We start from the raw sequence: 27421 nt of genomic DNA, 5'->3' as shown, positions 1-27421 counted from the left end.
AAGCAGTGGTATCAACGCAGAGTACTAACCCAGTTCTGATCTGGTCGTAGTAACGGACCCTCTCGACCTAGCGGTTACGGAGGTAAATTTTAATTTATTTCTGATTGAATATAAAATACATATTAATATTATATATTAATATTAAAATATACATTAATATATATATTAATAATTAAATTAAATAATATATTAAAATATACGTTAATATTAAAAATAAAATACCAATAACTACGTTTGCAAAGAACAATTATGATAAGGAAAATTATGCTTAGAAAAAACAAGAAAAACTTGAAAACTTGACAAGTTTAATATTCTTTATTAAAGTGCCTATTTTATCTTTGTTGCAGGTGGTTATTCAAGTTATGGAGGTAATTATAATTCATCGTACAATAATTCCACTAACAATGGCAATAGTGGTGGCCCTGATTGGTGGGGAGCATGGGATAAGTAGACGATTATTTCCATCTCTTTCTACTTCTATCATTATTATTATTACTGTACACGCAAATTCAATTATATGTAAGGGAAATACACGACATTATTACGTCTGACACTACAAGCACGTGTTTTGCGCGCGTTATATACATTAGCGCAAAGTACAGACAGTTTCATGTATAATACGTATTCACGTTTTTTGCTAACTGCCTGTGCACATCGATTTTTCGATGAAAAGCAGAAAAAGAATACTTATATTGGTTAAATTTCCACTATATTACATTTGTTCATGCGCGACATTTGTGACAAATCCTGCGTGCAATTAAGTATTCGTGCCGGTGAATGACCGGTGGGGAATATTTCGAACGTAAATGATCTCACCATACAAAAAAAAAAGCGAGTATCATAAATGGGATTTGTTCAACACTATTAGTTAGAGATCCATCCAACATTTCGTTGCCGTGCGTGCTGAGAAACACACGTAGTATATAATCACTAACGAATCAAATCGATAAATCGTTAATGCCTGTTTGAAGGTGAATGACGATGTAACACATAGTAGATGGTGAAACTTAGTAAATTTTTTAGAACTCCTGTCGAGACTATATGGGGCTCATTGTAGCTTTATCATTTATATTTTTTCTTTTTTTTTTCCATAGGGGTGCGGTGGGCGTATCTTCGGCGTATCTATCGATGCTCGACACATGTTGGAAAACGTTTTATAATAAACGCTTTTAATTGTCTTTGCTATCGTAATAATGGCCAGTAGAAGAGTCGCGCAGTTTTCTTCGAATGCATGACATAATTCTTTGGTTACATATATGCACGTTTATTAAATGGCCTAGGATACGCCCAATTACCGTCACCATCATAGATTACATGACGATTCCTTATTATTATTTTTTTTTTTTTTCCCTTAATTTACCGCGTAGTTCAGCGACGAATGGTACTTTGTTATTTTGCCGTCCCCAGAGACAGATGTTGCGCCGGCAATATCATAAGTTTTAATTGAATAAGCCACGTGAATTTTTCGGGGATCGAAGATTTCGGTATCGGCAAAAAAAGCAACACACATACACAGGCTACGTCTTAAGATACATAGATAATATAATAAAAAATAATAAAAAAAGAAAAAAGATCATGTATGCCTTCATAAACCATATCCTATACTACATATACTTTCTACCGGTTATAATTTAGTAAATTTCAAGACGCGCTTATGCAATTTATAGCCGATGAAGTTATTTTCATAACTTTGGCCATTGCAGTGAGACCTCGATATTCACGATTATATAATCGAACTTATCGATGCAAAGGAAGAGTTTTTGAATTTTTGAATTGATAAAAAATATAAGAATTTTGTTTGATTATAGAAATAAATAATGTTGCTTATATAAAATTTTCTTTTTTCTTTTTTCGCAATCTCTTTTAGTTGCGCCTATTTCTCTTTCAAGATGTAGATATTTACTATAAGATCATGAAATTTTCTTTAAGGCTCCTGTCTCTGATTGATATACTAAATTTGTACTGAATTATGAAGAAGCGAGATCTCATAAGTTTTTTTTTTCTTGCGAAATACATTGAAAAATAAATAAATCGGTTTTAATATTATCATTCATGTTCAATAATATAGATTAGTAAAATACAAAAACTTTTTTTTGTTATTTTGCATTAACAAATGCATGTACACACATAAGTGTGTGTTCTTATATTTTTGTGCAAAACTGAACCTTGCAGCGAAGATTTACTAATTATAAATTCATAAATAAAAAAAAGAGTTTTCGATGTATTTTTAATAATCAATATTATCTCATGGTTGCTCGCTGATATAATTCAATATAGCTATAGTGAAAATACAGGAGTCTTAAATAAAACTAGTGAAAGTATTAGAGAAAAAAAATACGCGATATGGAGGTTTCACTGTTCAAAAACGATTAAATATATATATGTATGTTTTAGTGAAAAGCAGGTATATATAAATATTTTGTACCTGAACTGTCTTGAGTAGTTCTACAGATAGAACTACTGCGTTAATTCTACATAGAACTATGCTTCGAATAACATTTCTAAACGTAACGGAGACGTTGCCCTGCGAAATTACGGTACGGCGCTTATTAAAAAAATCTTAGTCTACAGTACCGAATGCGAATGTGTGAGAGTTCTCATGGAAGATAAATTATATTGAGACTGGTTAAAAATATACGGTTGCAGTTACAGAGGGATATTAAAACCTGCTATAAGAGCAGATGGGAAGAAATGAGCTCAATTTCATTAAAAAAAAAAAAAGGGAAAGAAAATAAGCGAAAGCCCCTTAAATAAGGAGATACACGGGGGCGCACTCATATTATTTTCTAGCTGTATTTATCAGTATGATATACGCGCTATATATAAATACATACAACTAAAATAATTGAAAAAAAAAAAAAAAAAAAAAAAAAACGACTGTGATATCGAACGATCTTGTGACATTCAATTTCCACGCGAATTGATAAATGTGAACAATTAACGGAATAACAAAATACATTAAATGTATTACATTAATCAGGTATTGAATGTCGGGAAGGTACTAGCTCAGTTTGAACTGAGAACGGAATATTAAGTCGTTAACAGTAACACACACAAGACAATGTGGCTGTTGTCCGATCAAGGGAGGGCTGAACGCTAGGCTCTTGCGGTCCTAAGGGACTTTCCTAGGGCATTGTTTCTGCTTAAAATAATGCGCATTATAACGATATATAGGTGAGCTCGCGAGAGTCATTACCGGTTGATACTGATGGTGTTGGTAGGGCTTTATAGGATGTCGATATCGTTTCGTGCAAACGTCGGATTCTTATCTATCTAATCTACCGCGCGAGAGGGGGGAAAGGGGGAAAAAAAGTACAAATTCGATTTGCGTCACAACCGACAAGATTTTTAGACAACACGTCATACTTATACCTGTTATATTACTAGATTTAATAGTGCAATCGCGTGCGTGAATCGTATGCCGTGTGACCGTGGACCAAGATGTGTGAATGCCTCTTTTTACGAGAGGGATCGATAATTATTTCATCTAGAACCATTCGAGGATAGCATTAATAACGAGGTGAAATATCGTTGGCTTCCGACCGTGGGTGCGAGTGTTCTCAAATTTTTAATACGATTCGTCATCGAGGCTATTTCGTCAGCTCTCGGAGGCCCTGCCAAGAACATTAATTAAGAGAGAATCCTTCGTGGACAACGATACGTCGATTCTGTCTACTATGGCAATAATCTTTGTACGAATGTCTTATCAATCGACACAGATTTTGCCATACACGCGTGGTATAATTTGCAAGAAAATTTCGGTTCCGAGACTGGTATTAACATACGCAAGTCTTTGCATCTCTTTTTTTTCTATTTTATTTCGTATTATTTTATATAAAGTGACGAAAGAAGAGAGAGAAAGGGCATCAAATAGTCGTTGGATTTTAATGAATCGTATTGCATACATGATACGAATTTCAAGGAAAGAGAAAAAATTTCACGAAAATTTATTTGTAAACGGATAAATATTATATATGGTGATAGATCAAATTTAATGTTACACGTAGACCCGATATCATTTTATAATTAATCCTTGGATGCATAAGAAAGCTTTTTAAGCTCTTGCAGTCTTTATCTTTTTATGATATATACATATATTTCTTATTTCTTCAATTTAATCTTTTTTTCTTTTAATTTTTAGCGAAACTAGGAGCTAACTTCTGTCAGTATTCAATTTAAATTTATACTTTGGCAATTTTTTATTGTGTGCATCCAAAGATTAAGATCCAACTGTACTACCGATGCGCTAGGCATTCGTGACGCGTTGTGCGTTACGTATTTTAATCAATCCTATGCATTTCGAAACAATATACTTTTTGTTTGTAACTAACATGGTGGACAGAGAGTATATAGAGAGAACAGTATATATACTTACATTATATATACTTAAGACTATTTCAATATTAATGTTTCCTACTTTTTTTTTTGTCCTTTTTTTAGTGATAATATCCATGATATTGATCATACACCCGATAGAAGAACTTTCGCTTTTATATTTACCGTATAAATCTTAGGACGAGTAATGTCAAACTTAGAGGAATCATTGAACGTTCCTGTGAGATAGTCAAATGTCCACCGTGTAGTAACTATACATATATATATATGTAAATTAAAAATACGGTACTATGATTTATATAGCGTATTAGTATACTCTTAGCGGGGAAGAGTAAAGAACGATGTAATAAAACGATTACTATTTATTGATCGATTTAGTATTTATTTTCTACGTTTACACGTTTTGGAAGGTAAACAGTAAATATCTTCTGTACTGTGTACTGTACTTTTCGTGTCATGTTTGGTCCTCTGAAGTATATCGGACGAGCAGCCTTAGGGAAAAACACTTTATACGTATACATACAGAGAACGGGATGATATTCAGACGAAAGATTAATTTAAAAGAGCAAAGGAAAAAAGAGGAGGGAGAAAAAGAAAAACGAAAAAGAGGGGCTATCAGTTTACGAGGAATTAAAACGGAGAAAAGAAGAGAAAGAGAGAAATAGCATTGACTGTGACTGCAATCATTACTGAGGGAAGGAAAAAAAAAATTGCACGATCCGCAAGGAACACATTACACATTGTAAGCCGTATTATGTAATAATGCGATGCGTGCACGAGATTTATTATTATTATGCCGCCGGCGAGAGCGGAGAAATTGTTCACGTGCGAGTATAGTCTTGTATTTTTTATTATTTTACACACACGCGCGTGTGTGTGTCGGTAGGCGATTTCCGATGACACCCGTCGAAGAAGAGAGGAACCGGATGCGTTTACGTTTCATCGTTCACCCTTCCTTCGAAGAATAGAAGCGAGAAGAAGAAGAAGAATGCGTATCTCTTGGTATTTTTTTGGGACACGCGCGCGCGCGCGTTCTCGGGTAGAAGCGAGGTGGGATGGCAAAAGAAATGTACGTCTTCTAACTTGTTCCGAATGTTTCGATTTTGGGATCGAGGATCGTCGTACGTACACGTTAAGGCGGGAAGTGCAAGAGAAGAGAGTTACGTAATTCAATTGCGAATTCGCGGCGTTAATCGCTGCGGTGCATGCGAGTAATATATTATTATGTATAAGTAATATATTATGAGTGCGACATATGTAATGTTGCACGAATGTATGGGATGAATGTATAATGAAACTGCGTGCGACGTTCCTCGCGCGTTTTTTGCTCTTGTAATCGTAATGATACTGCTATAGCGTTTACTTCACTCGTCGACGAGAAAGAGTATCTTAAAACGGAACGGTAAATGTACCATTCTGTCGGTCTCTTATTTAGTAATTTACATACACTTACGCGTTAAAAATTTTCAAGGCGAATCGAATACGCGAACAAAAATGAGCGAAATGTTCCGAACCGTTCTATATATATATATATATACATACATATACATATATCTATTATACGCATTGGATAAATTAATAAAGAAAAGTGTCTCAGAAAGAGTGCGAAAGAGAGAAATTGATCAAAGAAAAGAAATAGATGAGGATCAATGTATGTCGTACACTTATCGTTCATTAGCAATAAGTTATTGTCCGCGTTGCGAAGCGCGTGTACACATACTTCTTGCATGCGTAGGTACCACGTATGCTTGTGAAGAATGATGTAGAGTGTCAATATTGTTACAAAATACCTCATACGGGATGATCACATATTAATTCGGTGTTCTTTCATTCGGTGAATTTTTCGTTTATTTGTATAGTATTATATGAAAAGAGAGAAAAAGAAAAGAGCGAGTGAGACAGGAGACCTACAAAAATGAATATAATAAAGATCACAAAAGAGGATTAAGCGCAAAGTTCTTGTTTATGCGTCCTACTATCCATTTATTATCTATTCACATAACGTTCCGATATCCTTGTACATTAAGAAAAGTAATTAAATCAATCGTCTTATGCAATTACCATTTATACAGAATTAGAAAAATGTGTGTCGAAAATTGTGAAAAGATATTAAAATTATAAAATTATGTATAAAGTAGCGAAACATTTAAATTCCATCGTTTCTTAAATATTTGTACACTATTTTTTACAATTTGATTCTTTTACAAGTCCTGATTAAATTAAGTCAAAAGTAAATGAGAGAAGAATGTGATATATTTGTGATGAGAGAAAGTAAATTAAGTCAAAGAGTAAAGAATCTGATATATTTACTTGCGATTTATTTTTATATTTGTAGAAATTAATTTGTGAAAGATAGTTTATTGTTAATCACTTAGGCGATTCAAAAAGACAATTTTTTCACATACAAACAGAATTGTGAAATAGTTTTATTTGAAAAAATTAAACTTATAAATACTTACAAATATTTGTACTTATAAATATAAATACTTATAAATATTTTACTAAAAAAACATATTAAGAAAAGATATATGTGGTTTCACAAAGCTTAAGATTAAACATACTACAAGACATGTATAATCTTAATGATTGTATGAGTGTCTTATCTTGTATCGGATCTACAGTTTTATCATGTTAAAAGTGGACTTTTCTCATCACGTATTGAAGATAAATTGTAAAATTGAGTGCGAATAGTCTGTCAATTTCTGACATTTAATTTTCCCGCGATACACACTCGCAAGACTCGTTTTGGATTCGATTTGCGATAGTGGGGGAGACACGATACGCGTCTCGCCAATCGCGTAAGACCACGATCGCAATGGCGGTGTGGCTGGATAGTTTTGTGTTATCGGATGGTTAGGTGTCATTAGGTTTCCCATCGCGATCGGATTAATTTTCTTGATTAGAACGTTGCTTCGTTGCGTCCGGTGGATTGATTTTTCTCTCAGTCATGCACAGATTCCTGATAGTGATATTGTTGGATTTAACCTTTAACTGTACGTATTCCTAACCTTTCTCATAAATTTAAATAACGGAGCACGATACCTGTCTTTGTGCCTGCACAACAATTGATAACCGTCGTTTTTTCAGTGGTCGAAAGTGTTTCTCAATCAGAGATCGACAAGCATCTAGAGTACGGAAAGGATTTCCTGGCGAAGGGCCAGTTGCAAGATGCCCTATTGCATTATCATGCAGCCGTTGGTAAGTTGAATTATAAATTGCAACGTGTTTGATCTTTAAATTACATTACTAAATTTAAAAAATGTAATTGACTATTGTGTTAGCGTAGAAAAAAAAATTGAATATAAATAAATTTCTTTCAGAGGGAGATCCAGTCAATTACTTGACATATTACAAGAGAGGCACAGTTTATTTAGCATTAGGTAAAGCAAAATCTGCTCTCCTCGATCTTGACAAGGTTTTAGAATTGAATGCAGACTTTACACCAGCCAGAATGCAGCGTGGCAACATTTTACTCAAGCAAGCTCACTTTAATGAGGCTGAACAAGACTTTATGCATGTGGTATTGTTTTTTTTTATACTTTCTGTGTATATAGAGCTTAGTTTGTATATAGGAATTTATTCTCATTTCTCTTTTTATTCCAGGTAATGAAGAGGATGGAGTCAAATATTGACGATGCCATGTATGCCTTAGAGAAGTTACAGTCAGCTAGGGAAAATATGAAAATAATTGATCAGATAATATATAATGGTGATCATGCATTAGCTGTACAGCAGATTTCTCAAATCCTCGAAATATGTCCATGGTCCTCTAATCTTAGGGAACGTAGAGCAGAGAGCTATCTCATTCTCGGGGATTATATGAGTGCTATATCTGATATACGTTCAACTACAAAATTGCTGTCTGATAATACAGAAGGATTCTTTAAGCTCTCGACATGGTTGTATCGTCTCGGACAAGTTGATGAGGCACTAAAGTAAGTATTTAGCTATCAATATTATCGCTAATTTATTTTCAATAAAATGTGACAATTTATTTTATTAAAATCTGACATAAATATTCAGGGAGATTCGAGAGTGCTTAAAACTTGATCCAGACCATAAGGAATGTTTCCCATTATATAAGAAGATCAGAAAGATTAATAAATTGCTACAAGATGCAGAGACAGCACTAGATACAAAGGATTATGACGCGTGCATCGATTTAGCTCAGCGTGTTCAAACGCAAGAGCCGGAGGAGCGTAACGTACAGTTTATAGCTTTTCAATATCTTTGTAAATGTTACACGGGAATCTCTGAGGCAACCCAAGCGATCAATAATTGTCAAGAAGCATTGAAAATCAAAAAGGAACCGGAACTGATTTGCGATAGCGCGGAAGCGTATCTTGCTGCGGAAATGTTCGATGATGGTAATTTATACTTTTTTAGTTCGCCTATTTTATAATGATGACGTGTGTGCACGAGCGTTTCCATTTTACATGATGATTGTATAACGTAATGAACAAACCTTTGTTTTCTTTTCCATCTCTCAATAGCCATTAGGGAATATAAGGATGCCTTAGAGATAGAACCGAACATGCACAGAGCCAAGCAAGGATTGAAAAAAGCACAACAACGCCAGAAACTGTCGGAAACCCGAGACTATTATAAAATCTTAGGCGTATCGAAAAACGCCAGCAAGCGAGACATCATTAAGGCGTACCGGAAGCAAGCACAGAAGTGGCATCCTGATAATTTCCAGGAAGGGGAAGAGAAGAAGCGTGCGCAGAAGAAGTTCATCGATATTGCTGCTGCCAAAGAGGTCCTTACGGACGAAGAGAAGAGAGCGAAATTCGATCAGGGCGAGGATCCTCTGGATCCGGAGTCGGGTCGACACAAGCAGGGCTTCAATCCCTTCCAGGAGTTCCATCACTTCCACGGTTCTCCCTTCCAATTTAAATTCCACTTCAATTAAACACGTCGTAAAATCTCGTCGTGATAGTGAAATTACTATTTTCGAATTTTAATACTCGTCGCTTCGCACGTGACGATATCTTTATTTCGTCCTAGCCCGAATTTCGTTTCGCTATGTCATCGCGATGGAGATCGCGCGTGTTGTAATCTGTCAGACGAATTCAGGAAATTGCAAAGCAAATCGATGAGTCGTTAAACACAGACCAATGGCCATCTAGCCGATACCGGGTGACGCACATATCCCGGTACACGTTTAATAAAAGATGCAAAGATAGACTTTTAATCGCCCGCTAGTTTGTTTACTGCAATAATTATAATACAGTACTCTCTTTCTAGTACATGCATACAGACTGAACGATGAATATAATAATATATTCAATTCACGTTAAACATCCGTTGTGCATAATTTTATCATCGCACCACCGATCTGTATACTATGCTACTGGTAAAATTGTGATTGTTCCACGTGTTGCAGTACAAACGGATTGTACAGTGATCATCACACTGCCACTGATTGTTTCAGCGGCTACTCATTTTTAGCTTGGGAACGTGCGACAATTAAATCGAATTCGAGAGACATTATGCATTTATCGAGTACGAATATATTCGATCGGTATTTATATCGTTATTACTTTCGCGCATACAATATTCATACTCGATAATATTCACATAATGTGTAACTGTGCGCTTGTCATGTTCGCATGAGTGTGAGTCAGAACTTCATGTAAATACTGTATTTCTGAGATATTTGTTTAAAAATATATTTGAATAATTTATATATACCACTATATATAGAGATACATCGAAGACATTATTAGTATATATGTAAAGAAAGCATAAGCGCGTTAAAACAAAACATTGAACGGTTTGCTTAGGCGCCAAAATCTTCTTTTCTATAAGTTTTCTTTTTAAGCTTAGATGTACTTTTTTTCTTTTCTTTTTAACAAAACTTTCTTTCGTCGTTCGCGTAATTTCTTCCGTTTTCTCAATCCTTTTTGAAGGTTTTTGTATTTACCTAATTGTTGCCTCACCATATGACCTCTCCATATCGATTGGATAATAGTTGCAGCTCTGTTCAGCTTCGCTTCTTCCTGTAATCTTTCTTCGTCGGCGTTACATTCATCGATAAATTTTTGTCGTTTGTCTATCAAAGCTCGCATTTGTTCTATCTCTAATTTTTGTTCTTCTATAAGACGCTATTGAAAAAATACAGACTCGTGAGTAATCTAAAAGCTATTTGAAAATATGCTCTCATTTATATCACATTATATTTTTTATGCTATGCAATTTTATTTGTATTTTTTTATTTCGCTTATTTATATACACTATATTTTATTTATATTTATATATTGTTATATCTTAATAATTGTTTGTTTTCACTTAAATATATTATATTACTTATTACATTTTCAACGCCCGGGAAAAAATAATCCTGCGAATGTGCGAAATAAATAATGTTTTTCTATTGCTCTACTATTACTATTCTCTTACACATTAATCTTCGAATATACCTTTAACTCGTCGATTTCCTGCTGCCGTTCCACAATTTCCTCGTTATACCTCTTTGTCCACATAACTAACTGTTCTTCTTTTTCTTTGATGTCTGCCTCTAAATAAGCGTCCATTTCCGCTGATATAATTTGCTCCGCATTATGTTCCTTCGAGTAGTCGCTTAATTTGTTTAACATATCTTTCTTTTGTAGGTGCAATTTGAGTTCCTGCTGTTCTAATCTGGCCTTTGCCCATTTTTCCGCATAGCCTACGGAAAAATATCGCACAATAATACCGATCAAGAATCATATTTATATGTATATGTGAATAATTCATTTTACCTAATTTTCCGCTATTTATAAATATCGCATGGTCGATTTGCGCGTCGCTTTCCTGTGCGAGTTTTATCGTCTCTTTTCGGTCTTCTTCATTCGCTTTCTTGTTGTTTTCCAGCAATTCCTGAAGTTCCTGAGCTCGGTTAAGCTTAATCTTGGCGCTTTCTTCGAGATTGCGTTCGCTTTCCTGCCTCTTTACGATATTCTCAACTTCTTTTTGCAAACTATCGAATCTGCCATTGTTTTTTAGGTCGCGAAGAACGCTCTCGAGGACTTTATACGCATAATTCCTAAATAGAGATTTGTTAAAGATGTGTGTACAAATTAGGAAAGATTTGGTGTGCATTTTTGAGATTTGAGGGCTTTTAATTCATATCTATTAAAAAGATACCAGCAAGTAGTATTTACATAAAAAAAATATATATATATACATGAGCACATAAATGAAAAGAATATTTTGGAATATTATCTTTCCTGATTTTTTTTTCAAATTGTCTGTCAAAGATATATTGAAGCTTATTTGTAGAGTTTGGATAATGGCACAAGTATTAGGAAAATGTTCATGCGTGCTTTTGCGCACCTATCTCTCTGCATTTTTTCAGCTTTCGTAGGTATGATTGGTAGCAGACCCATTTCTTCCCTGAAGATCATTCTAGGTTCGTCAGGTACTCCATATGTCTCGTCGATCGTCTTAAACGTGTCGTCCCAGCGTGAATCAACTTCGGCCGGAATCATGAATCCTATTATAGCGAGCTGATCTAAACATTCCTCGAGGACGCACGATATAGCGGCCGCTTCCAACGGAGTGAACGAGTCGATCGACGGAATTTCCATCTGCGTACTCTGTATCTCGATATTCTCTGAATCTTCTACTTTCGGCAGCGTATCCATGAACGACTCCGTAACTTCCGAAGGTGTGATTACAGGCGATTCAATCAGACGTGATGACTGAATAACAGAAATAACAGATGTTATTAAATGCGAGACGAATGATGCTGAGGACTGTTAAGATCACTGACTTAAATTTGACAGTAAAGCCATCTCCAGCAAGATATATATTTCTTATTATGAATTATTTTTTATTATTTTGCATATTGCATGATGATTTTTTTATTTGAAATCACATATATTTCAGAAAGTATTAATCAGTAGCCAAGTTTTTAATTCGCCAAACTTTTATTAATAGAGTATATATACTTTGATCACAGACACGAAAACTTTGAAATAATAGAGATATTGATTTTATATCTTGTGAATAATTTAATATAATTTAATGATTCTATTTAATGTAATTTTTATCTTTATCACCTTATAACGAAACTCATTAGCTGTATCCAACGTAGCTGGAATACTCGGTGATAAATATGTGGCAGCTTTGTGATCGATGATTATATTCCCCTGTTGTTTTATCAATTCTTCACCTTGCAATGTTGTTGAGGATGTCTCGAAAAGGAAATCTTCCTTGGCTGGTTCGTCCGTATCTTCAAAGTCGATATTTGTCTAAATATATATTTATATTATTTTATCTTTTGATTTGAGTATAAATTTTAAATATAAAACTAATTTTTTTTGTTATATATAATATATGTATATTTATTAAACTTCTCTAATTAAACTTAATTCTATTGATCTCAATGCGGTATAACATTAATCTTACTTTCTCGTCTCTAATGTTTATTCTAAAGATTTTGTTCATATTTTGCTTGAACACGTCGGCTGTCTGATTTAGTGTTTTCTCTACGGTATGTCCATCCATTGATGCATCGTCGACAATGATTACATTCCTACGAGCTTGTTGAACTATTATTGATGATAATTTATCGAGCGCGATGTCCTTTTGAAATGCTTGTATGTCTTGGGATACTTTCAATTCATTTATCATGTTGTCGAGTTGTGCTAAGTTTAATAAATAAAAATTTAGAAAGGAAAAGAAAATTGATTAATACAATTAATATAATTAAATCATCTCAGGAAATTATTTAAATACTATTCGCACTTGTAATATTGCGATATTCACTGCTAATCAATAAAAATTATGACGTTGCATTAAAAAATAGTTGTATCATTGGCAGAGATTTAACCTACGAATCTTTTATTATTACCTTTTTGCCACTTTTATTTTTTATCATCAATTAGTATATCTGCCAGAAAAATACAGAGTGTAAGAGCACAAAATATTGGCACAGAGATCTTGGGTTTAATTTCTTCCCAAGTCATATTGTTGAATTTTTGTTATTGTCAAGTTTGTAAAAATTTGAAACTATAGGTAATTTTAAACAAAGAAAAATCGATCCACACGAATGCCACAAGCAAAGGTTTTTTTTATGTATTATGTTTTATTGTATATACTTTTTTGATATTTTCAAATTAAACTAAATAAATATTATTAATGAAAAAAATATTGTCTTTCTTTTATAAATAATAAAAAAAATCTCTCTCTTTGCTTGTCGCACGTATTAGAATCTCGTCAATTGTGTATTGAAAATAAAGGTATATTTGATATAACAGTGATACATTTAGTCTTTATACTAGATAAATGTATTTCTTACAGGAATCAACAGTTTTTTCATTTAATAATGACTATAATGTTTAAACACGCTATTGTTATTATCATTATTCTATCATCTCGGAATATATGTATTTTTATTGGCATATTTATAAATTTTAACTGAAAATTCATTTTCCATCCATATTTTCGTGTAAAAAAAAAGAAAAATTATACAGAAACTTAAAGAAAGGCTTACAAGGCTTAGAGAAGGCTAGTCATAGCAAATAGCAAATTTTAATTAAGTTTATATATAAATCCCGGTTAAAGATTGATATCGCGTGCGCGATACATTTGTACTTGCTGCTTTTATGTACATATATGTATCATATTCATAGATTAATTACAAGTTAAATTTAAATTTATTATGCTTTAACGACAAATGTAAATCTCATTGCAAAAATAATTGAATATTAACATGATCTAAATTGGCATTCTCTTTAATAGCCATATAAGAAGAGATAACATTATATCTATCGCGCAAAAGCTTAGATATGATGTTATCTCTTCTCCTTACATAACATTACTAACAATAAACTCTAGTAATTATTAGTTCTTTAAATTATCTCACGAGTTCAATAATACTTTGCCTATAGCTCTTGCCTCTCTTATTCTCTCTCTAGCCTACGGCTCTTATTTCATTTCCTATTCTATGCATTTTACTCGTTACAATGTGATATATCACTTTATTTTACATAATATGGCTATTGTCATGGTAATAATAATAATGTAAGAGCCTTCGTAATCTATATAGCCTGTTTTATCGCGTTTACATACATTACATTTCAATGCAAATTAGTTGTAACTACGCGGCTGTAAAAGCGCATTAACGTTGATCGATATAGATTTATGTTGCATGTGTGTGTGTATATAATTATGCATACATACCTCTATTAATAAGATGGAAGTATATTTTGTGTAGGGCAAGCATTCCTCATTGTTTCGAAATTATAAACTTCTATATTATGACGTTGAATAGATTGGTTTTCTTTCTTATAATTGAAAATGCTATATTATCGATTCGATGTTTAATGCGGAATATTTTGATTGTACGCTCTACAAGCGTCTGCTACTTGCGTAACAACGTACAATGAATATTTAATTTTGAAAATACCGATACTTTACACAAAGTAACTGGTATATTCATGAGGCATTACACCTCTTCTAGGATAGAACGTATGACTCGTGGAATACTCTAATAGATTTGTGATCGAGCTCATGTAAATATCGGCAAATCTAAACAGTCTTCTGGAGAAATAACTCGGATTGTGATATGTTCTAAATACTGAACCGAATTGTTTGTTGAAGACAGATTTGATCTCGTTTCTTAGTCCATCCCGTTCTTTTATCCATTCGTCTAACTCCTCTTGTACTTCGGGCCCCTCATAATCCTGATGTTCCTCGATTACACCAGTTAACATTTGAAGCCAGTTAGCGTTTTCTTTGAACTTTTGATCGTTCAAGGTTTCGATTTCATGCTGTAATATAATATACAATTTTTTATGTTTTGTATATTATATTTATATTAAATTAATTTTTTTCAAAGTTTTAATATTCTTCGCGATAGTGAATTAGTTTTATTCAGAAAAAATTTAATAAGAATTTTTACTTAAATTACCGTTAATTCTTTGATTATTGCACCCGTTCGCCAACCATGTTCTAAAGTTACATCCGCCAAATCGCTGTATGGATGATCGCCAAAATACAACACTTGATGTCCTCGCCATCCAGTCATGTCTTGAAGCTGCGTAACTGTTCCCTAATAAAATAATTCGTCATTATTAAAAAAAAAATGTATAATGTAATGTCTAAAGTGCATGATTTTTCAAAGATGTGAGAGCAGAAAGACTCACTTCAAGATATATGACACCCTTGTTGAGTTTAGTGACTCGATCCCATAATTGTGTTTGTTTAACTTCATCGTAAATTCTCAAAGGGCGTGATTCGTCGGTAAAAAATCTTGGTTTCCTCGCTTGAACAATCACTACATCGAAATAGTCCTTCCAATTTTCACCGACCAAAAATTGCATACCCTTATTACTGCAAAATGATAAGAATTAGTCATTAAGTTTAGTCATTATATTATATTCAGATAAACATATAATAGTCTGAATTAAAATTATTAATATTTTGGAAACGTACACAAAATGGAAAGGGCTGTTTGTGACCAAGAACATTTTCTTGTCGGCTTTTCGAAGTCGATCGAAAAATCTCCTTAAATCTTTATTCTGTTCTAGATACTCAGACACATTTTCCGTCACTAATTGATGCATTATAGGATGGCAGCTTTGCACAGAATTCTAGATATTGTATAAAATTAATTAATTAATTAATTAAAAACAATTAGCAGAATTATACTGATTACGTTCAGTAATACCGATTTACCTTAACATCTCTAAACAATATCTCCGGATGATAGTCAATGTGATTCTGCAGGAAGTACTCCGTAACATTGCACAGTAAACCCATTTCTGGCACCGAAAACAAATCGGCTAGTTGTACCATTTTCGTGCGATGTACACCATCCTTAGAAAAAGAAAAAAATACGCAATTAGAATCTTCTCAAAGATTTATATATATATTGCAAACAGAAATATACTCACCTTCTACATATCAAAATGCCATCATCAAAAACACACATGTTGACACATACAAATAGAGAAGATTAAATATTTTTAGTATACTTTAAAGAATTTTTTTACAAAGGGAAACAAATTGTGAGTTTTACGAGAATTGTTTTTTTTTTTTCGTAAAATCATAAAGGAAAGAAATTTTAAGGGGAAATTCTTGATTAAAAAAGGTAAAATCTTGCTAATTCGTAAAAAAGAAACAATTTTGTATATTATATTTAATGTGTCAGGTTTATGACTTTAAGCGAACTATGCATTTGTTAAGGAGAAATATGTTTCATGTTGTTTCATGTTACATATATACTCTTTAAATGCGTTATTATATTTTTTATTTTATATATTTATCGAAATTTTCTTGACTTACGTTAGAGTGTTTGTGCGGCGCCTCCACGTAAGCTATCGGTATTATTCTATTTTTGTAGATTCGGAGGACCTCGTCGTCGGGTACAGGATGCAATCCACGATAAACGGTGCCCAATTGAATTTGCAAGAAGCTGTCGAGTTTCAGCAGGAGACCCTTTTCGATGTCGTAATGCAGGCCGCGAACGGCGAAATTTTCTCTATGTTCCAGATTGGCAATTCCCTCTGGGTACTGGAAGGGCAATTAAATGAGTTTAAACGAAGTTCAAGATGAAATTCTAATCGGAAATGTAATTGTCTTTTGATTTCGGCAGCAATTCTGAATAGTTGTCCTTTGAGATAAAGGCAAATGGGACGAAGTTCTGTATACTTTTACTTTTAATTCTTTCAGCTTTCTTATTTTTCTCGATAAAATATAGAGATTACATTTCTAACACATTGTATTTGTATTGCTAATTAAATAATAATTTCTTAAATAAAACATATGGATATGTGATAGTTCGTAACGTATTCATATATATATATATGTATACTTTTTTTCTATTTGTAATTAAACATATTTGTGACTGAAGATATTTTTAATCAAAATAATTTTTTCATTTATATCATTACGATATAAGAGCATATGATTTAAAAGAGAATATATTTAAAAAGAATAAGAAATTGCGTGAATATAATAAACTATCTTATTTTTAACGAAATCGAATTTATCGAATTTATCGTACAACGTACAAATGTAATAGAGACCTTATATTTTTTAATGAGCATATCACGTCCCAGATTGTAAAGCAGATAATCCATGGATGGCTTGTAACAGGCCAGCGTGTAATCGTAATCAAATCCATAGACTTGGACCTCTTTTAAATCAAGTTCATTGCAGGCAAATACACCCTTGGGATTCACATCTTGCGGAAGTTTCTTCGCTGAAATTGCAACAATATAAATTAACAATATTATAAACTTTCAAGCTTAAAAAAAATTATACATTTGAATGAAGAAAAAAGTCTGATCCGTAATAAATAATATGTATTATAATAGAATCATTTTTCTACGCTTCTAAAAAGATTAGAATCTCCTAAACACGTCGTTATTGTTCTCGATCTTAATTCCGTGCGAATTAAGGTCCTTAATTGGAATGATATGAGAACTACAGTTATTACTTTTTCAGACCTAACTGGCGATCAATTTGCGCGGTGCTCTCATTTCATTCTACAGATGGGCGATACACACAAGCTGATTTTCACTGTCCTAGATTTTTCTGCCTATATATATTCGTCTCTGCTTTCGTCGTGCCGTGAGAAACCGATCTCCGATCTAAATCTAATCTGTCTCCGTTGTTTTCTCTCTCTCTCTCTCTTTTTTTCTGTATGGCCTCTTTATGTCGCTCTTTTCGGCGCCGTCGCGGAATAATTAATTAAGATGAATGAATATCCGATGAGCTAAAAAGTAATGGGAAAAGATAGCGAGCCTCATCAATAATTTATGTATCTTTTTTTTATTTTTATCTGTTCTTTCGAATAACTTACTTGATGTGACTTAGCACGTATCAGATCTGTTTATAACGATAAATATAGTATAACTAATAAGTTTGTCAACGCGCGAACGATTTGGCAGAGATACGAGATGCTTTTAATCTTAAATCTTGCGGTGCTTACGATGCATTATGTCATGTTTTTCGCACCCGTAACAAATTTATGTGAATGTGCATCGAATAAAAATGTTTTTCTGGGTAAAACTCTCTATTTCTATAATTTATTATCGATGCTCGACGAATTTATAAATAATAATAAATACACGTGAATTAATTCTTTAATTATATAATTGACAAAGCATATGCATTTGTCACTCGAACACGATCTGCATTGAAAACCGCGTAAAGGAAAAAAACATTGTTTACAATAATCGCGAAGGCATGCAATCGGTAATATTGAACGTCCTTCAAAGGTATGTTATGAATAACAGGAAAAGAGTAATCGGGCACGTTAATATAGTTTCTCTCGGACACGTAGCGAAATACGTCCGCGGCAACATGCCAGAATCGCAAAATGAATCTCCCTATCGTCGCCAAATACTACGTAATATCTCTCTTCCATTCTCATCGAAAATTCGAGAGACTTAATGAAATCTTATCGTCCTTATCCTAAAGACCGTGCAACGGTGTATCTCTCCCTCCGAGGAATGACGAATCCACGTATCAATAATAATTATTTCTCCGGCATGCGCGTACCGTGTCAAGGTCGTCCGCGCGCATATCTTATCGATATATCGAATGCAACGCGAGTGCATGCGCCGAAGGGCGCGCATGCGCAGAACCGTCGCGCGTGCGAGCGAGACGGACGTATATTTAGACGTCGACGACGCGGCGACACTGGCATGGCCGCGGACGTCATTAATGATACTCACACTTGTATTTCTCGAACGTTCTCAGGTAATTCTCGTGCATAACCTCGCGCGACACTGGACCGCGATTGAGGGCGCGATCGCCCACCCCGTGTCTCGACTCCCCATGGAACGCGGTGATCCGGCGTAGCCGCGCGAGCCGAGTTTCTGCGACGCGACACGTTGTCACGACAGTCCTCGCTTGCAGCATCACGGACGATTGGCGGGCGCGAGACGCGAACTATCGCGGCGGCGCGCGGCGATTGGCGTGATGCGGCGCGGGCGGCCGATTTGAATCGAAGCGCCGTCACGAATTGAAGAGCGGACCTCAAGATGGACGACTCGACGCGCGAAAATCGGAGGCGCGCGATTGGCTCCGCTATTTGACTGCTACCGCGTTTCGAGATATCGCGATTGATTGTCGCGGCGTTCCTATTGGCCGACGCGCGTATCGATACACTCGACGCGCCACATCGATTTTGTCTCGCGTAGATGACATTCCGTTCTGAATCGTCTATCACTTTCAAGGTTCAAGGTTAGGCGCCAAAGTGCCTCGTGTTGTTGCGCGATATATACATATATGTACGGAATATTATTTATATAATAGAAGGGTCAGTTGAGCGTGTTAACTGCTATTTGTACTCAATGAGTTTAAACGTGATATATACATCGTTACGACGACGACAGATTGTTTCGAAATAGCAGCGGACATCGAGCATTTACAATGCGGTTATGTTAAGGTAATGTTCGAAACATGGCAAGATGCACTTCAAGAAAGTTTTGAACGATTCAAAAATTTTCTGTTACTATTTATCAGTATTGTGTTTGTGCTAAAAATACGATCTCAAAGAGACGATTTTTAAGACTTGTACGAGACATTTTTTGAATATTTTTAAGTTTTCTTTAATATTATTGATTTCTATAATGTTATTTATGATTGCATTTTCAGTTTGTAAAATGATTCTAAGCGATGGATTTTTAGATACTTTCCGTCGTGATTTGTATTATTATTGCTTTAATTACGAAATATTCGATTCGCCACTGATAGTAAATATTATTATAATGAAGATGCGATAGCATTCTTTAGCTATCGATCTCTATTTCTGCTATTTTACATTCCTTCCTCGAAGGATTCGTGGACCTCGATGTTCACATGCGCTATATCCGGGAAAGAAAATATCACGCGTGTCTCCTTCATTATTTTATTCTCAAGTCACAGAGTAAAATTGATCGGGCCAATTTCGATTCTATTAAAATACTCCCGCGTTCTAACATACTACGTGATGTTAGATATCCAATTAGGGTCGGCCAAATGTTCGAAACGCTTTGGCGCTTTTAGAAAGCCAAGGCGGGCGATATCTGCCCGCGGGATCTGTATTCTGTGACGATTTCCTTCCTTCCTTTGCTTAATATTTTCCTCGCGCTAGCTCGAGAAATGGGTTAATTACCGCACGAAAACCAACCTGCGTGATTTGAATGCGGCGATCTCGCATGGAGGTTTTTCTTTTCTTTTCTTCTTTTTTTGCGAGCTAAATACCGGAGCGCGCGGCGCAAATATTCCCAGATATATCCCTGCAACATATACTAGGACGTTCTGGGATACTTAACATACTTCGCACCTGATCCTAATCGCGAGAACTAATACCCGCGCGCTTCCAACCGGTACCGATTATTATAGGTACGCCTCTATATTTAATGGGCTGGCCGCGAGCGTGCGATGGATGTGTCGATGGTATGATTAACGATCGCGATTGTGTCATCCGCCCGGTTCTTTGATCCGTTCTGCATCCGCATGTTCTGCCGTTATCGGTTTACTTTAACAGATCAGATAGAAAAAAGGCAGATAAATGTCAATTATCCTGGGCGTGCGATTATAGGAAGTCATCGGTTAATGAAATGGAAGAGTGAAGGAATACACAAAAGAAATAAATTATACTGTGCGTTACAAGCGGCTTTTAAACGACGTGCTTCATATATCGATAATACGGCTCATTAGAAGTATACCGTCAAAGGTATTTTGTAATATAGCATTTCTCTCTTTTTTTATTTGTTTATTTGCATATATTCTTCCTCTTGTGCCACTTGTGAGTATCGATTACACGTTTTTCGATTGCTCTCCGAAATGGCAATGCAATGGAAAGAAGGAACATCGCGTCGTGAAGTTAATAATCTTGTCAAAGAGTAACATCGGCTTACGATATTCAAAAATGATTATTCATTGCTTCTTGATCGATGGATGTCGGAAGCTACACAATTTTCCAACATAACACATCTAACCATCTTGCTGCTATTGGTGACACGCGACCTCATTGCCTTAATCTAAACGCAGTCTTCGATCCTCGGTCATCGTACTTTTCTATAATAATATGTTTAATCATATATACGAGTATATTCTGTAGCATATATATCTCAAGCGATTGCGGTTACCTTCTCGGCATAATTATGATTATGAATGTTACATAACATTTCTTTTATTTGCTTTTATTGCTCTGATATTCTGTGAATGATATAAAAATATAAGATAAAAACATTTAACCATATAATATATAATATATAATATACTAGAACAACACAAGCGCGCGCCATTCCACGATTTTATATAAATAAGAATATATGATATTTTTATATGATATATTTATATAAAGTTTTTTAAATTTGATTAATATTTTTTCACAGAAATCAGCTGATTAAAGTGTTAAATTGCTAAATTAAATTTTAAAATAAAAATATGTTATAAAAACTAAAATAATAATGTTATAAAAAATATGTTATAATACTTTAAACTCGAATAATATTTTTTGACAGAAATCAGCTGATATCTGTCAAATATAACAATCGAGTTTAAAGTATTATAACATATTATTTAAAACATATTATTATTTTATAATTTTTATAACATAATATTATTTTAAAATTTAATTAGCAAATTAACGCTTTATTAATATTTTTTGACAGAAATCAGCTGATTAAAGCATTAATTTGCTAATTAAATTTTAAAATAATATTATTTTATAAAATTTAAAATAATGGTATGTTTTAAATAAGATGTTTATAATGCCTTATTTGCGATTAATATTTTTTGACAGAAATCAGCTGTTAACTGTCAAAAATTTTAATCGATTTGAAAGAATTATAACATCTAATTTAAAACATATTATTATTTTTATTTTTATAACATTATTTTAAAAATTAATTAGCAAATTAACGCTTTAATCAGCTGATTTCTGTAAAAAAATATTAATGAAGCGAAAATTTGCTAATTAAATTTAAAAATAATATGATATAAAAATTATAATAGGAATATTTTATTTAATTTGTTACAGGTAGCATTGCTGATAAGCTGTGCGCGATTTTAACTGCGAGATTCTCGAGTGTCGAACGGACTTTGATTCGTGCGATTGTAGTTTTTGCATCGTTATTTCACATTGCGCAATGTACGCGAAATACGGATCCGATTCACGCGTCTCGTCGGAAGTGCCGCGTAAAGTTTCACATGTCGGGAGTGCCGTGTAAAGTGTCGGGCGATCGTAATTATTCGTGTTTTCGCGAATGTCGTGAGTGCTACCATGGACCAAGAGAGGAGGAGGAGACCCGGGGAGGCATCGGGTGACAGCGGGGCAAATATAAGGTATTTGCAAAATTAATATATAATATTTCTTTAATAAGAAACTAGAACAACACAAGCACGCGCCATTCTTTGATTTTATATTAAAAAGAATATTTAAAAAAAAATTATATATAGTTTATTTAATTTCGATTAATATTTTTTGACAGATGTCAGCTGATTAAAGCGTTAATTTGCTAATTAATTTTTAAAATAATAATATGGTATAAAAATAAAAATAATGTTTTAAATAATATGTTATAATTATTTAAACTCGATTAATATTTTTGACAGAAATCAGCTGATTTCTTTTTAAATTAAATATCCTCTTAAAGTGTCGATACTTTGTAGCTACAAAGCATCAATATTTAATATTCTAAAAAAAGCTAAAAATTCATCGCTTGTATATTTTGATAGTACATTGTTTACACACTATATTCTTATATCACATAAATATAATTGTACAAATTTTTTAATTTAATATACATATAAAATATAATATAAAATGCGCCCTCGAATCCGCCGCATAAGGTGCGCGGCGATAATGTGTCGACATTTAATATTTTAAGACGTGCCAAATCTTTTGTGTATTTCAATAGTACATTGATTGCAGAATATTTTGGTACCAAGCAGACACCAGCGTACAAATTCTTTTATTTAATATACATAATTTATGTATGCGCAGTATAGAGTTCGCGGAAACAAAGTATAATCGATTTTTAATATTTTAAGGCGAGCAGAAAATCATCGCTCGTATATTTCGATAAATTTTTGCAGCGCTTTAAATATATTGAAAATCGAAATTTTGTCGCCGCGGACCCCATACGTCGCATATTAATTTTAAGTATATTAAAGCAAAAAGTTTGTAGGCTCTTGTGCTCGTGGTACCATAATTATCTGCTAACTACGTACTCTTGAAATGCATATACGATTAATTATTGGCGCGCTTTAAATATATTGAAAATCGAAATCTTGTCACCGCGGAACCCATACGTCGCATATTAATTTTACGTACTTTATATCAAAAAGTTTGTAGGCTCTTGTGCTATTGGTACCATAATTATCTGCTAACTATGTACTCTCGAAATCTATATACGATTAATTTTTGGCGCGCTATAAATATATCGAAAATCGAAATTTTGTCACCGCGGAACACATACGTCGCATATTAATTTTACGTACTTTATATCAAAAAGTTTGTAGGCTCTTGTGCTATTGGTACCATAATTATCTGCTAACTATGAACTGTTGAAATATATATACGATTAATTTTTGGCGCTGTTTAAATATATTGAAAATTGAAATTTTGTCACCGCGCAACCCATACGTCGCATATTAATTATACGTACTTTATATCAGAAAGTTTGTAGGCTCTTGTGCTATTGGTACCATAATTATCTGCTAACTACGTACTCTTGAAATGCATATACGATTAATTTTTGGCGCGCTTTAAATATATTGAAAATCGAAATTTTGTCACCACGGACCCCATACGTCGCATATTAATTTTACGCATTTTATATCAAAAAGTTTGTAGGCTCTTGTGCTATTGGTACCATAATTATCTGCTAACTATGAACTGTTGAAATATATATACGATTAATTTTTGGCGCGGTTTAAATATATTAAAAATTGAAATTTTGTCACCTCGCAACCCATACGTCGCATATTAATTATACGTACTTTATATCAAAAAGTTTGTAGGCTATTGTGATATTGGTATCATAATTATCTGCTAACTATGTACTGTTGAAATATATATACGATTAATTTTTGGCGCGGTTTAAATCAATTAAAAATTGAAATTTTATCACCGCGCAACCCATACGTCGCATATTAATTATACGTACTTTATATCAACAAGTTTGTAGGCTCTTGTGCTATTGGTACCATAATTATCTGCTAACTATGTACTGTTGAAATATATATACGATTAATTTTTGGCGCGGTTTAAATATATTAAAAATTGAAATTTTGTCACCGCGCAACCCATACGTCGCATATTAATTTTACGCATTTTATATAAAAAAGTTTCTAGGCTCTTGTGATCTTGGTACCATAATTATCTGCTAACTACGTACTCTTGAAATGCATATACGATTAATTTTTGGCGCGCTTTAAATATATTGAAAATCGAGATTTTGTCACCGCGGACCCCATACGTCGCGTATTAATTATACGTAATTTATATCAAAAAGTTTGTAAGCTCTTGTGCTATTAGTACCATAATTATCTGCTAACTACGTACTCTTGAAATGCATATACGATTAATTTTTGGCGCGCTTTAAATATATTGAAAATCGTAATTTTGTCACCGCGGACCCCATACGTCGCATATTAATTTTAAGTATATTGAAGCAAAAAGTTTGTAGGCTCTTGTGCTATTGGTACCATAATTATCTGCTAACTATGTACTCTTGAAATATATATACGATTAATTTTTGGCGCGCTATAAATATATTGAAAATTGAAATTTTGTCACCGCGGAACCCGTACGCCGCATATTAATTTTACGTACTTTATATCAAAAAGTTTGTAGGCTCTTGCGCTATTGGTACCATAATTATCTGCTAACTACGTACTCTTGAAATGCATATACGATTAATTTTTGGCGCGCTTTAAATATATTGAAAATCGAAATTTTGTCACCGCGGGCCCCATATGTCGCATATTTATTTTACGCATTTTATATCAAAAAGTTTGTAGGCTCTTATGCTATTGGTACCATAATTATCTGCTAACTACGTACTCTTGAAATGCATATACGATTAATTTTTGGCGCGCTTTAAATATATTGAAAATCGAAATTATCACCGCGGAACCCATACGTCGCATATTAATTTTACGTACTTTATATCAAAAAGTTTGTAGGCTCTTGCGCTATTGGTACCATAATTATCTGCTAACTACGTACTCTTGAAATGCATATACGATTAATTTTTCGCGCGCTTTAAATATATTAAAAATTGAAATTTTGTCACCGCGCAACCCATACGTCGCATATTTATTTTACGCATTTTATATCAAAAAGTTTGTAGGTTCTTGTGCTCTTGGTAACATAATTATCTGCTAACTATGTACTGTTGAAATATATATACGATTAATTTTTGGCGCGGTTTAAATATATTAAAAATTGAAATTTTATCACCGCGCAACCCATACGTCGCATATTAATTATACGTACTTTAAATCAAAAAGTTTGTAGGCTCTTGTGCTATTGGTACCATAATTATCTGCTAACTATGTACTGTTGAAATATATATACGATTAATTTTTGGCGCGGTTTAAATATATTGAAAATTGAAATTTTGTCACCGCGCAACCCATACGTCGCATATTAATTATACGTACTTTATATCAAAAAGTTTGTAAGCTCTTGTGCTATTGGTACCATAATTATCTGCTAACTATGTACTCTTGAAATATATATACGATTAATTTTTAGCGCGCTATAAATATATTGAAAATCGAAATTTTGTCACCGCGGAACCCGCATATTAATTTTACGTACTTTATATCAAAAAGTTTGTAGGCTCTTGCGCTATTGGTACCATAATTATCTGCTAACTACGTACTCTTGAAATGCATATACGATTAATTTTTGGCGCGCTTTAAATATATTGAAAATCGAAATTTTGTCACCACGGGCCCCATATGTCGCATATTTATTTTACGCATTTTATATCAAAAAGTTTGTAGGCTCTTGTGCTATTAGTACCATAATTATCTGCTAACTATGTACTGTTGAAATATATATACGATTAATTTTTGGCGCTGTTTAAATATATTGAAAATTGAAATTTTGTCACCGCGCAACCCATACGTCGCATATTAATTATACGTACTTTATATCAAAAAGTTTGTAGGCTCTTGTGCTATTGGTACCATAATTATCTGCTAACTACGTACTCTTGAAATGCATATACGATTAATTTTTGGCGCGCTTTAAATATATTGAAAATCGAAATTTTGTCACCACGGACCCCATACGTCACATATTAATTTTACGCATTTTATATCAAAAAGTTTGTAGGCTCTTGTGCTATTGGTACCATAATTATCTGCTAACTGTGTACTGTTGAAATATATATACGATTAATTTTTGGCGCGGTTTAAATATATTAAAAATTGAAATTTTGTCACCGCGCAACCCATACGTCGCATATTAATTATACGTACTTTATATCAAAAAGTTTGTAGGCTCTTGTGCTATTGGTACCATAATTATCTGCTAACTACGTACTCTTGAAATGCATATACGATTAATTTTTGGCGCGCTTTAAATATATTGAAAATCGAAATTTTGTCACCACGGACCCCATACGTCGCATATTAATTTTACGCATTTTATATCAAAAAGTTTGTAGGCTCTTGTGCTATTGGTACCATAATTATCTGCTAACTATGAACTGTTGAAATATATATACGATTAATTTTTGGCGCGGTTTAAATATATTAAAAATTGAAATTTTGTCACCTCGCAACCCATACGTCGCATATTAATTATACGTACTTTATATCAAAAAGTTTGTAGGCTATTGTGATATTGGTATCATAATTATCTGCTAACTATGTACTGTTGAAATATATATACGATTAATTTTTGGCGCGGTTTAAATCAATTAAAAATTGAAATTTTATCACCGCGCAACCCATACGTCGCATATTAATTATACGTACTTTATATCAAAAAGTTTGTAGGCTCTTGTGCTATTGGTACCATAATTATCTGCTAACTATGTACTGTTGAAATTTATATACGATTAATTTTTGGCGCGGTTTAAATATATTAAAAATTGAAATTTTGTCACCGCGCAACCCATACGTCGCA

The 27421-nt window shown here is 33.5% G+C and overlaps 5 protein-coding genes across 7 annotated transcripts in view; 3 read left to right on the top strand and 2 right to left on the bottom strand.

Moving 5' to 3' along the window:
- Window positions 1–1154, top strand: part of Bel (ATP-dependent RNA helicase bel) — a 4210-nt gene extending 3056 nt beyond the window's left edge. Inside the window, 2 exon segments of the mRNA XM_083032159.1 lie at window positions 39–82; window positions 348–1154. Coding sequence (XP_082888285.1) covers window positions 39–82; window positions 348–451 — 148 coding nt within the window. The 3' untranslated portion in view covers window positions 452–1154.
- Window positions 1155–7130: 5976 nt separating this feature from the next.
- Window positions 7131–10026, top strand: P58ipk (dnaJ homolog subfamily C member P58IPK). The gene is made up of 6 exons (XM_083031508.1): window positions 7131–7328; window positions 7423–7533; window positions 7656–7855; window positions 7939–8270; window positions 8359–8702; window positions 8829–10026. The coding sequence occupies exons 1-6, from the start codon at window positions 7283–7285 to the stop codon at window positions 9245–9247; spliced, it is 1452 nt and encodes a 483-aa protein (XP_082887634.1). The 5' UTR covers window positions 7131–7282; the 3' UTR covers window positions 9248–10026.
- A 70-nt stretch (window positions 10027–10096) lies between these two features.
- Window positions 10097–13388, bottom strand: LOC145932515 (dynein regulatory complex protein 9-like). Its single transcript, XM_083031504.1, has 6 exons — window positions 12730–13388; window positions 12381–12572; window positions 11653–12020; window positions 11079–11362; window positions 10758–11005; window positions 10097–10442 (listed from the first exon to the last, which is right to left on the bottom strand). The coding sequence occupies exons 1-6, from the start codon at window positions 12952–12954 to the stop codon at window positions 10161–10163; spliced, it is 1599 nt and encodes a 532-aa protein (XP_082887630.1). The 5' UTR covers window positions 12955–13388; the 3' UTR covers window positions 10097–10160.
- Window positions 13389–13562: 174 nt separating this feature from the next.
- On the bottom strand, window positions 13563–19248 carry Nt5c (5' nucleotidase C). 3 transcript variants are annotated; one of them, XM_083031507.1, is made up of 8 exons: window positions 17768–18783; window positions 17355–17530; window positions 16612–16839; window positions 16003–16146; window positions 15760–15917; window positions 15471–15657; window positions 15236–15376; window positions 13563–15095 (listed from the first exon to the last, which is right to left on the bottom strand). In XM_083031507.1, exons 2-8 carry the CDS (start codon window positions 17406–17408, stop codon window positions 14739–14741), a joined length of 1269 nt encoding a protein of 422 aa, XP_082887633.1. In that variant the 5' UTR covers window positions 17409–17530; window positions 17768–18783; the 3' UTR covers window positions 13563–14738. The 3 variants fall into 3 exon arrangements, with proteins under 3 accessions (XP_082887633.1, XP_082887631.1, XP_082887632.1); XM_083031505.1 differs by lacking the exon at window positions 17768–18783 and adding an exon at window positions 19011–19248 and having other exon boundaries at window positions 13564–15095; XM_083031506.1 differs by lacking the exon at window positions 17768–18783 and adding an exon at window positions 19011–19248 and having other exon boundaries at window positions 13566–15095; window positions 16003–16143.
- A 300-nt stretch (window positions 19249–19548) lies between these two features.
- The window catches only part of Dyl (transmembrane protein dusky-like), a 57384-nt gene continuing 49511 nt past the window's right edge, over window positions 19549–27421 (top strand). Inside the window, exons 1-2 of the mRNA XM_083031499.1 lie at window positions 19549–19726; window positions 22310–22614. The gene's annotated coding sequence lies outside the window, so the exon portion shown is untranslated. The remainder of the gene's footprint in view (window positions 19727–22309; window positions 22615–27421) is intronic.

This window comes from Prenolepis imparis, unplaced genomic scaffold, assembly GCF_030444845.1.
Source record: "Prenolepis imparis isolate NDT839.2.m4 unplaced genomic scaffold, iyPreImpa1.0 SCAF_2, whole genome shotgun sequence".
In the NCBI taxonomy this organism is placed as follows: Eukaryota; Metazoa; Arthropoda; class Insecta; order Hymenoptera; family Formicidae; genus Prenolepis; species Prenolepis imparis.
This window is presented reverse-complemented; position numbering and strand designations above follow the sequence as displayed.

Coding starts and splice junctions, on each gene's coding strand:
- P58ipk (XM_083031508.1), top strand. CDS start 7,283: ATGCACAGATTCCTGATAGTGATATTGTTGGATTTAACCTTTAACT. Junction 7,329..7,422: donor GTTGGATTTAACCTTTAACT/GTACGTATTCCT, acceptor TCGTTTTTTCAG/TGGTCGAAAGTGTTTCTCAA. Junction 7,856..7,938: donor AACAAGACTTTATGCATGTG/GTATTGTTTTTT, acceptor TTTTTATTCCAG/GTAATGAAGAGGATGGAGTC.
- Nt5c (XM_083031505.1), bottom strand. CDS start 19,197: ATGCTGCAAGCGAGGACTGTCGTGACAACGTGTCGCGTCGCAGAAACT. Junction 15,918..16,002: donor TATTGTTTAGAGATGTTAAG/GTAAATCGGTAT, acceptor TACAATATCTAG/AATTCTGTGCAAAGCTGCCA. Junction 15,096..15,235: donor CAATAATCAAAGAATTAACG/GTAATTTAAGTA, acceptor ATTATATTACAG/CATGAAATCGAAACCTTGAA.
- LOC145932515 (XM_083031504.1), bottom strand. CDS start 12,954: ATGATAAATGAATTGAAAGTATCCCAAGACATACAAGCATTTCAAAAG. Junction 12,021..12,380: donor CTAATGAGTTTCGTTATAAG/GTGATAAAGATA, acceptor TCTGTTATTCAG/TCATCACGTCTGATTGAATC. Junction 10,443..10,757: donor AGGAAATCGACGAGTTAAAG/GTATATTCGAAG, acceptor TTTTTTCAATAG/CGTCTTATAGAAGAACAAAA.